A 12,102-nucleotide genomic window follows, 5' to 3' on the forward strand; every position below is an offset into this window, starting at 1 on the left:
CTCTCGACAATATGATAAATCGTTAAGCATATCATACCTAAAGATTGATTACAATCAATATGAATATATACGCATTCATTGAATTCCTCGTTGCAATTCACAATTTGCAATGCTAATTTGATAACAACAAACTTAGTTGGAACTTATGCAAATGTCAATTACGCTGCAACGTGCGCCGGTTAGTTAATTGAAAATGTCATAAAGTGTCAAGCGGCTGAAAGCGAGTTTTTTTCTGTTTTTCTAAAGAAAAGCCGGCGAATCAAAGTTGATTGCCTTATGTTCTGAGTACGTAAAAGCCAGTTTTCAATCAGCAACAACAACAACAATAACAACACTTAGAGACTCGACTTCCATATAATATGATTTTAGCACGCTGTTACTAGACAGACGAGCTTATCGCCGTGTTAGCCCAACGTCTCAAATGAACTGGGGAATTCACGTTCTGGACTGAAAGAGGGGGTAATCCCGTCTGATAATCGCTGCGTTTTCCCCACTGTTGCCGTAGCAGCAAATGCGCTTCTGATGATCTGCGTATAAAAGCTCACGGCACTGGGCCAAACAGCATCAGTTCAGCTTCACTTCCACAAGCAACAAGCTAATTAACTAACTAAACAAAATGAAATTCCTATCAGTTGCTTTTCTGCTCGGTCTGCTGGCTCTGGCTAGTGGTAAGTACTACAACAAACTTTCATGAAAATGAACTGCAAGAGAAAAACTAATTACTTTGATTTTCAACAGCCACGCCCCTTAATCCTGGCAATGTGATCATCAATGGTGATTGCCGAGTTTGCAATGTCCGCGGTGGCAAGTGAGAAGACACTCGAAACTGTTCGAACTTTAACTATAATATCGTCTATATGGATTACAGTCAACAATATGCACATTATCAATAATAAATATAAACAATAAATATTTTCTATCTACAAAATCAAATAAATTTAATTACTTAAAGTAGATCAGAATGAATTGGAATATACTTTGACTCATGTCAACTAATAATAATTTATTTTGTTTTCCAATAATTGTTTTTAAATACTCCTTGACACTTTGAATGAGGTATACTAGTTATATGGCATAATCTGATGCTAACGAGTTCGTTCAGATATTTTTTCTTTGATAATCTGTCGTTTCATTCATCTTTGAAGTATTTCCTTATAACTCTGGCAAACTAATTAAGTTTTTCAAAATATAATATTTATATATTCTCAGTACTTATATAAGAAAGGGGTATAAGTATTCACAAAGCTTATTCAACTTATTACAGCTTATTTTTTTTTTTTTTTTTTTTTGCATTTTCAATTTAATCTTTTCAGTTTTTCTACAACATTTGACCCCAATAAAAAAGCCAATCGAATAAATTCACAATACGAAATGGGAATTGACATTTCAAGGCATTTCCATTCACGCATATATTCAAGTGCAAAGCTGTGCTCTTTGCAAATGCATTAAGCTCTTCGCCATGAAATTAATATAAGTTTAATTGGAAATGTAGTGTCAGGGCATTATTGACAAGACAATATTCACAGTATACGGTTAATGCCACCAACATATTTTCATGGCCGACCGGAACGACCCGACCCGACCCGTAATGCTTCACCCCCCTGCAATATTTCCGTATTGATTTGTCGCTGCATTTTACACACCGAGGCGAATATACCATGCCAATAATTTCAGATCAAACAGCCTACGGCTTTTGCCACATAGTTGGTGGCGTAATTGTGTTTTATTGTCTGGATTAAGCAGCATAATGCGCACTTATTATGCATATAACTGTAATGTCAATACAGAGTTAACCACCACCCCCCACCTGCCCGGGCACGTGTAGAGCAGTAAGTGTCGCTGTCATTTATGGAGCACTCGACTGCCCCCCGCCTTCTTATATATAATTAATTTCTGTTGATTTATTAGCCTTTTTTTTATGTCTCCAACACCCACACCCTCACATACACACACCCACACAAACAGAGCGGCTCTGAGATGTGCGTAATTAATACTATATGTTTTAAATATACCGTTTTAATAATATTAATTATATAAATGAAATTATAATTTCATTATTGCCGGCTTGACAATTTGCCCGCTGAAATGAAACTTATTTAAGTGCACATAAATCTTAATTTTATTTATTTATTTTTTTTGCGGCGACAACGCATCCATTCTCTGATTAAAAATGTATAATAAAATCAAGTGCTGGGGTAAACGTAACATCCCATTGCTTTGCAAAATGTTGCGGCGTCATAAGCCAGAAATCAATATGATCAAAATTAATGAAAAATTCACTTCAATTGTATGCCTCAAGTGCTGGCATCGAGTATTATAATATTGTCATCAATGCCTTAACGAGACAGCTCTCTGGCTATAAACATTTTATATTGTTGATGGCAGCATTTATATAGCCTTGTTTCAAATCGACTTAAACTAGTTTTTATATTGGCAAAAGCTGTTGTCTAGAAACCTAGCCGCCACTCAATGAATTGCCATATCAATTAAATGGTAAACTTGCAACTATATATAGTTATACTTAGAACCTTTAAAGGAAGCCTCCTCCATTTGAATATTATAATGTAAAAGATATTTACCTGAAATAAAAGAAATAGTCGAGTTTAGTTAATATCTTTTTAAGTTTATGAATCAAATCTTACTTTAATTAAATTTAAAAAAAAAAAAAACAGGCTTTTGTATACTTAATTTTGTTAGATTATTTTTTAATAATGCAAACGACGATGCCTAGGCGTCATTGTAGAAATAGGGAAATGATTACAAAACAATTCTTTGACATAAAAAAAAAAAAAAAATTTAATTAAACAACGCAGTGGAATATTACATATCTTTACTTCTGTTTCTAAGCGCAGTAGGAGAGAAAAAAAAAAAACAAAAAAAAGAATAATGGAAATACATTGCACAGATTTAATTGATATCTCCTTGAATGCATCTCCTCTTCACATCATTTCTTACATGTTTGACAACTCATATCTATTTATTTCCAGCTTTCATTTCGAAATTCCTCAAATCCTCTACTCACATGAAGCCAAGTTGAAAATGCAGACTTATGTCCCCACAGCATGAAGCAAATGCATTTCAATTGACCAACATAAACAACCAAATTTTCTTTTCAGTTTGCCACAAACAGAACCGCAAAAGGCTTGCCAACGACACAACAACAACAACAACAAAAATAAGAATAAGAAAAAGAGAGCTGAGCTTGGTTCTACCCATCTATTTCAGCAATTGCAAAAGCCAACAACGAAAATCCTAAAATTTCAATAGCAAAAGAAGCCCAATGCGCATAATTTCAGTGCGGATGCAAGGCAGAGGGGAAACGAACAGCCAGGAACTGGAGTTTCAGGATTGCATTTCGTATTAGGATGGGGCCAACAGCAACAGCGGCCAAAAGAAAAAAAATGCAAAATAAAAGAGGAGGTGGCTGCAAACAAAATGGCGGCGGCACAGCAGGCGATGCCAGGCCAGAATTGTGCCAAAATGTCAGAAATTCAGAGGGAAATCGGCGAAAAAAACCAAGACAGAACGAGAGAGAGAAAGAAAGAGAGGGGGAGAGGGCGAGTGTGAGAGGGGTTGAGAGTGGGACAGCATGAAGCAAAGCATAAATTTCATTTTAGCCACGTCGCTTATCCATTCCTTTGCTGCATTTCACGTTGTGCTTTATCGCGTAATCTCGACAGCTCCCTGGCAACTGCTGCCCATTTTTTATGGCCTGATGATGATGTTAATGATGAGCGTGCTGATGCTGATGCTGCTGCAGCAGCAGCAGCAGCAACTGACTTTGATGGTGCAAGCAATTTTCGCTGCAATTGTTTATGTGCTGATCAACGTCAAAGGCCGTGCTTTTTAGCCGGACAGCGCGTATTTTGTAAGCATTTTTCGGTTGCACTAATTACGGCTGCGCCGAAATGATTTAAATGCGGCCTTCGCCTCAGTCAAAAGGATGCGGAAATGCTGCCAGACAAAAGCACTTTACTAGCGCACTTCATGCTAGCTGTCTCTTTCTCTCTCTCTCTCTCTCGCACTCCATCTCTCACTGTCTCCTTCTGACTACCGCGCCCAGTCGTTTTTAAATGGCGTCCCGTCGCCATTTTGTATTTAGAAATACAATGGCGCACGCGAAAGCGTTTTGCGGCAGCTTTGACGTTGACGCAGCAGACGCTCTGTGTCCTGCATATGCCGCTGCTCTTGCCTTATTCCCCATTGCCGCGTTGTCTGTTTTGTGCACTTCCGCACACTAACACACACACACACTCGCGCGCACTGTGTATATAGCGCCATAAAGTATGCAATAACATTTTATTGTAACAACTCGTTAAACGTAACAAAACAAAGCAAAAGAAACGCAACGAAACGAAAGGAGAAAAGAGAAGAGAAGTATGGGCCAGCCAGCAGTAAACTGAGCAAAAAAAAAAAAAAGGACACGCCGGCAGGCAGGCAGTCAAGGCAGAAAGCCACTCATACAAAAAGAAAAACCCTAACCCCAAACCCAATCTCAAACCCCTCGCTTGGCCCTTGCCATTCAACTGCCTGTTCCTGTTTAGCATAAAATTTACTGCACCACGAACATTTGACGTTTACGTTGCCGTACGCCCCGTAAATCCTACTAATCAAATTTATTACCCACATACACACGCATATACTCCAGCACACACACACACACACTTGGCAAGCGACCACAAGCGCAATTTCTCCTCCTGGGCAAGCTAAACCCATACAGCTAAAGCTGTACCGCTCCAGAGCTCCAGCAACGATGCACGGACATGCTCAGTCCGCTGTTGCCAAAGGCCAACTTGGCCAAGCCGGACAGCTGGACAGGCTGGACAGCTGAACAGCTGGCCACTTCAAATGCTTGGCAATATGCATATTAAATTTAATTAGAGCGACGGTAAACATAAATTCAGGCACTGGAGTACAACGCTTGACGTTCAGCAGCCAGCAATGCAATGGACAAAGCAACAACAACTGCACTGAGGTATTAAAAGACCAACAGCAGGAGGAGCACCAGCAGCAGCAGCAGGAGCAGCAGCAGCGTCTGGCACCTTTTCATTTTACCAGGCAGCTGCTTGCGCTCTGCTTCCTTCTCTTCTTCTTCTTCTTTTTTTTTTTTTTTTTTTTTTTTTTGTGAATCAAAAGCAATTTCGTCCTTTGGCTCGCAGTAGCTGAAGTGTTCAACTGGACTTGAAATGGGTTATTTTAGGTTAAAAAGTTATGAGTGTCTATCAAAAATATAAGAAGCATATTTGAAGCCTACTTTACGAGCGGACTGCCAAAAAATATGATTCTCATTTAATAAATATGCTCATTTAATGAGATCAGCAGCGTGGTTAGCTGTCAAATTGAGATGATTCAAAGTCTCACTTAAGGTGAAAAACGTATATTGCATACATATAAATATAACTTTGATATCTTCTGTTCTTTTCTCGTATCACTCAGGCTACGCTATTCAAATTTTGTGCACCTAATCAAATCTATCTACTTATATACATATATATTTAGAAAACATTCTCAATTGCCATAGAAAACTCCATTAAAATTTGCAGCACAAACTTTAGCTAATTTGATTTCAAATAATTTGTCTAACTTTTTAATGTACTTTAAGTTCTGGAGCAGCCCTCGCTATAATGACCAGCAGCTGTGGAGTGTTATGATATCTACCTTGCCTCACCTCACAGTTTATTCCACGAAACAATAAACAATCAAATTAAATGTGCACTTGCCTTTGTCCCTCTCTGTCTCTTTGTCTCTTTCACTCTTCTCTTCCTTATTCTTCTCTCCCACACAGTCCGAGAAATGATGTTAATGAAATTAATGCCAAGTTATAGTCAACTTTTGAGCAGCTGACTTACCTTGCGGATTAGGTTTAACTTTTGTTGGAGAATCGAAACTTTTACTGCCCCTCAGGCAAAGGCGACTTGAGAGCTGGGATTTTACGGTTTTTTATGAACTCCTTTGAGAAGAAGCCACTTCACGTTAACCACTAAAAATGTTACGAAATAGTCACACACACGCATACATACACACACATACTCACATACATATGCAAAAATGGCATTTCATTGGCGCATAAAGTAATTTTTTAATCCAAAACATCCGACTCTGGTTTGACAAGGGTATTTAAGGGCATGGCATGGACCTTTTGCTGGCCAGCGACTCGTAATGGAACAAGAATATGAAGACGACCTTTCATAACCTTTAAATGAGCACGCAGTTTGGCATTCAGCCTAAATAACAATTTAATTATGAATATTCATAGTGCGTCTGTGTGTGTGCGTGAGTTTGTGTGTGTCGACAATACGCCAGTCAAATTCAAGGACAAATTATGGCACCAACTTTATGCTAGCCCATCCCAGCCATGTGGCGTATCCAGACTGCGCCTGTGGGATAAGCTAAGAACTCATTAATGTCACATTCATGGCAAGCCCGTAAAAAGCATAAAGTGAGCCCTAAATTCTATCAGAGCACAGCAGTGCCAGCAGCCTGGGGACCCAAAACACTCACATACCATTTTAATAGAGTGCACAATATACACGCACACAGAGAGAGGGCGAGTGTGTGTGCTGGCCATGTTTGAGGTAATTAACAAAAATCCCCAAAAGCGGCAGTAAAATAATCAAAATTAGCCAAATATGCATTTGCCGCTGGGATCGTGCTTTGAGGCCTAGCATTATTTTATATTTTCGCTCCCACACAATTTCGGTTACAATTTATTTTAGTGCCACCTTTGAGCAGTCTTTGATAAGGTTCGCAAATATAAAATATATATACAGAGTGAGAGACAGAGAGAGAAAGTAAGAGCGAAAAGCAGGTCTCACTGACTCAATATTTATTAAAGCAGTACGGTTTGGTGAAATATGCTTCAAATAGACTTTATTAAAGATTTGGAGTCTATTTGATAGGCTGTAAGATATTTATATTCCACTTGAGTAGTTAATTGTGTAGTCGGAAATGCATAAGAGAATAGTTTAGGAAAAAAAAATAAATTGTAATTAATATTTGCGGGCAAAACTATAGATAGATGTGAATTTATTTTACATATGACTAAAATTCTTTTGTTTTTATGTTTCGAAATTTTTATCATAATTATAAAAAAAATTCTATATTCAAAATTAAACCTGTTAGTATCTTTAATAAAATAGCCTAACATCAACATAAAAATTGTTTAAAATAGCTTAATTAATCAGCTCAACCTATTTTATTATATTATTATTTATTTTTTTTTTTTTCTGAGCAATAAAAAATATATAATGAATAAGCTACTGTGTGTAAAATTAAATGCTTATTTGAAAAATATTTACATTACTAAAATTCCCTTAAATTGCAAACAAATTTAGCATATCTTTTTTGAGCACTGCACAAATCTAATTAGCCACAATCTCTTTGTTATCGCATTGCTCATTCTATTTTAATGATTTACACCGCCCTTGATTTATCAGCGATTTTTAACATACAATTTACAGGTTGAAAACCAATTCGAACCGTTTTGTCATAATTAAGCTGCATTCGTATGTGACAATGGCCAGCATTTCGCTAGTAATTATTGTCAACAAAAACACGATTTTATCTAAATCAATTTAATGAATGCCCATGGCCTACACCGAAATGCAGGCGCTACAAAATCCATCCCGCATGTGCAGCCAAACACCCAGCAGTCAGCTAAAAATATACACAAACTTCCCTCAAAAGCAAACATCAGCAGACGACTGAGGGAGAGAGAGAGAGAGAGAGAGAGAGAGAAGGAGAAAGGGAGAGATGGAGTGAAACGTGGTAGACAGACTGAGATGCAGCAGGAGATAAGAGAAACAGAAACTCAAATTAAATTAAAATCTTTCAGTTTCAATTACGAGTTTTTGTACCACTTCAATTCCAACGTACAAAACGCAAATTGCATTCAAAATGCATTAAAAGCAATTTGCACGAAAATTTGCATAAAAGTAAACGCTGACGAGCGAGACAGATGCCAAGAGAGCGAGAAAGCGAGAGTGCAAGATACGGATAGAGGGAAACAAACCGAATTGGGAAATGGAATTGGTGGAAAGCAACGAAATTATACGCTATCAATTATAATGGCAATGACAAAAAGCAAAGGCAACACACACAAGGTGAAGATGAAGAGTTGCAGATGCAGCCCGAGGGCATCTAGAGGAGCGTGGCCATCAACGGGGTCTGGGGGAGTGCCCCCAGAGGGTTGCCTGCAACTCAGACAAATTGCATGTTGCATTGAAAATGCGCGCATGTGTTTGCGAAAATCCACACAAATTGGGAGAAGAAAAGGGCAAAATAACTGAATGGATACCCTGTACAAATGAAGTCAAATGAAAGTCCAATAAAGTGCATTAACATTTCCATAATAACATTTATGTTAGGGCTCTAACATTTGTAGATTTACATTTATGTTAGGGCTCTAACATTTGTATGTTAAGAAAACTTATAGCTAACATATATAGCTAACATACCATAGCTAAGGTATAGGGATAAAATTATATTTAACCCAGATAATTAATATGTCTATCACTTATATATCAGATTTTTATCTATTTTTATCACTCCGTTCTTCTTCTACCTTGATCCACCATTTTTGCCAACTTCACTTACAGGGTATTCAGAGATTGTGCATATGCAAAGACAAACAAATATAAATATGTAGAGCGAGTATGGGTTAGATCATTTGCCTTTCGGCTTATGCAGTACAAATACACAGAGATACAGCTACAGCTACAGCTACAGCTACATCTACAGCCACAGATGAGAATGCATACATATGTATATAGCAAAAGGCAACTGTGTGTTGGTCCCATCATCCATATCCAATGGGCCTTGTGCCCGAACAAAAGCGACGCTGTTGGTGGTGCGACACGGACACGCTTCAAAGGTGCAAGCGATTGCACTCAAGGCGTCAACTGGGCGCAAATGCCATACGTGCCCGTACCGCACCGCACCGCAGCGCACCCTGGACCGAAAAGGCCAGACAGCAGACAGCAGATTGCAGTTGCAGTCAGCCCCGGCGCCAGGCGCAACATCGACACAGCGAACACCGTCTCCCCATTTGCTAGGCAAACAACAACTGACAACGGCGACGTTGAAGGTGTTTGGATTTTCAGTAATGTGTTGTATGGACGTCGCACCGCTTCGCACCGCAGCGCACCACCCAACCACCACTGGGACAGTGGCTTCATAGGGCATTGAATTATTGCCAGCTGCATGCAACAAATCAGCTACAAACTTCCCATTACAATTGCCGCAAAGCGTTTACAATGCACCAAATGCAACCATGGAGCAACTGCAAAATTTAAGATTTAAATTGAATTAAAATACTTAAGAGAGCAATTCAAGGGATGCTTCAGCTTCTTTGCATAGGTGGAAACGTAGAGAGCTTCTGCAGCAAATGTAGCATATTTATTTTAACATAATATCATGCCATTTTTGGCCTCTGGTATTCATATCAATTATTTATAGACAATGAAAGCTAAGCACATTGAGCTTCGCCTGCATGGCATTTGAAATTGGAGTGCATTAAATAAATAGTTAATAATTTAAGCTATTAAGTGGAGGCTTTGAATAAATCAATCATATTAAAAGCAACAAGAAGCAAATAATTTTTTTGTTTAAAAAAATTATATATGTATATTTATTTTTAATATGAATAACTAAAACTTTATAAATTATAAAATATATATATGTATATATAAAGATAATACAATTTGCTTATGCAAGAAGATGTAAACAAAAGTATTTATATATTTAAATATATAAATGTGTATGTATATTTATTGTTGTAAAATAAATCTTTTTCTTTCTCTATATACTTACGTATAGAAATAAATAAAATTTTCAGTTTTATTTTCCATCTGGAAATGCGTTAACAACTTCACATTTCGCTTGCGGGCACAATAATCGGTTAATTGGAGCGTGAAATTAGCTATTTTATTGACTCACTGTGGAAAATTTATTGTTTCAGGCAGAGCACGCAACATGAGCAGTTTGCTTTAGTTAAGAATTGAGGCGGCCAAAAGCAGAAGTAAGTGAAAAGTTTTTCGCTTCAACTTTTGCCGTGGCTTAAACTTTGGCCAGAAAGAGAGAAAGAGAGAGAGAGAGAGAGAGAGAGAGAGAGAGAGAGAGAGAGAGAGAGAGAGAGAGAGAGAGAGAGGGAAGCGAAAAATCGAACGAGTTATAAAGCAAGTAAATTGGAATAGTTGGCAGAATGTGGAAATGCACTTCGATTGATTATTAAATCGGCTCTGAGGCATTCATGCATAATTTGCGAAATATTCTCATAGTCAATTCAGAGAAATGACAGACAGAAATATTTTTATTTTGGCGATTCACCCACATAAATCTAAATGCATTTATTTATCTTTCTTTTTCATTATTTTAAAAGCGGATTACAAAACATTTTCTATATGTGTCTGTGTGTGCCTGTATGTGTGTGTCTGTATGTGTGTGTCTGTATGTGCGTGCTTTTGGAGTGAGCGTCCCTATGCGATTGCCCGCCGGGCCTGTCGTTTCTAAAAAACATAAAAATACCTCCCAGCGATATTGAATTAAAAAATAAAGCGAAAGCCACCCCAAGCAAATCAAGCCAGACCATGTGGACTAAACATGTGGAGAGCGAGAGCGAAATCATGTTTATATGAGAAGTATACTCTATAGCACCACCCCCACCCCCCCACCATTCACACACACAAAAAAAAATGCAACTCAGCAACAAAATACAACTTTTTGTTGCTAAGTATTATGTATTTCATTTTGGCATTGCCGCAAACACTCCAAATGCATTTGCCCCATTCCAAAAATACTTCTACTCTACGCCAGGCGGAGCTGGAATTGAAGCTGAATGTGTGGCATAGAAAAGCATGGTAGGAAGGAAGCGTAGATTTTTAATGTACGCGAGTTGCTTGAGAGCTGCAGTTTCCTTTGCCAATGCGAATTTAGACACATGTTTCCCGCATCTCCACCCCCAATTTTGCTGGCTGTAGGCAAGGCGCATGGGAATGGGGCGTGCTCCACATATCAAACGTCAACATTGCGAGAGCTCGCTCCGCTGTGTACTATTCATGTAAACTAGTTTCATACCGATTCAACTTCCTTGTTTTCTTTACCATATCTGTATCTTGTCTACAAATTAAAACAAACTGCAGCAAAAAATACAAAATAAAACAAGCAGATGAAAATGATGAAAATAATGGGAATGTTTGCATAGTAAATAAAGCAAACAGCGTGGAAATGTTGTAGCTGAATCGGCGAATATTTAATATGGGCTAGAAAGCTTACGAAAAGCTTGAAGTTCAGTTGAAGTTTTTCTTTGGAAGTGCGGCAGACTTTTTAAATTATAGGCAAGCATTGAACAACAGAAATTGATGGTATATACATATATATATATATATACATATGTCATATATATATACATATGTCATATATATATACATATGTCATATAGTTAATGTAGAAAGCATCTGCTCTAATCGAATGATGATTAGTTTCTTACGTCAGAGAAATATAGAGATAACGAAATGCCTGAAATCACTTAAAAAATATAATCTCTTAAAACGCTTAATTTATAATTATAATGTTTGATTTAGCTCTGGCTGCTAGACTCAACAGAAAGTTTAGCTGAACTTTTGTATATGCAAATGATTATATAGTCATTTATAATTGTTGGGTAAAATTATTTATTCCTAATAAATTAATAAAATATTTTTGTTTGTCCAAATCTTTTTTTAACAATTGATGCTTAAACTTCAGTATGTTTTCCATGATTAGTTAAATTGTTCATAACACGATACATTTTCATGTATTTTTCTAAGATATGTGAAATTTGTCAAAATTTGAATTCAGAAAAAAACTGTTAGGTATATATGCAGAGTTAAAGAGTTTTTGGGAGTTTTCTATATATATTGACGGTCAAAATATATACACATTCTGCCATGTAAGTGAGTGAATCTCTCTCAGCTGCAGTGTTTTTTTTTTGCTATAGAAAAACCATTACACCTTAATTTCCCATTTCCCAATGGGTTCGAGGTATAAAAAGATAGATTCAAGTGCTAAAAATTCGAATAATTCAACTAACTTTCAGAAGTACAACTTCCCATCAGTTGAAGATAT

The 12,102-nt window shown here is 37.3% G+C and overlaps 1 protein-coding gene across 1 annotated transcript; it reads left to right on the top strand.

The window, feature by feature from the left end:
- The first annotated feature begins 558 nt into the window (after positions 1 to 558).
- Positions 559 to 928, top strand: LOC26528056 (bomanin Short 3). The gene is made up of 2 exons (XM_015165811.3): positions 559 to 668; positions 739 to 928. Exons 1-2 carry the CDS (start codon positions 617 to 619, stop codon positions 810 to 812), a joined length of 126 nt encoding a protein of 41 aa, XP_015021297.1. The 5' UTR covers positions 559 to 616; the 3' UTR covers positions 813 to 928.
- Positions 929 to 12,102: the final 11,174 nt, after the last annotated feature.

Source organism: Drosophila mojavensis, unplaced genomic scaffold (assembly GCF_018153725.1).
Source record: "Drosophila mojavensis isolate 15081-1352.22 unplaced genomic scaffold, ASM1815372v1 contig_219, whole genome shotgun sequence".
In the NCBI taxonomy this organism is placed as follows: Eukaryota; Metazoa; Arthropoda; class Insecta; order Diptera; family Drosophilidae; genus Drosophila; species Drosophila mojavensis.

Bases quoted from the DNA above. Each gene is read 5' to 3' on its own strand.
- LOC26528056 (XM_015165811.3), top strand. From the start codon at position 617: ATGAAATTCCTATCAGTTGCTTTTCTGCTCGGTCTGCTGGCTCTGGCT. The intron at 669-738 runs GTAAGTACTACA...GATTTTCAACAG, and splicing joins TCTGCTGGCTCTGGCTAGTG to CCACGCCCCTTAATCCTGGC.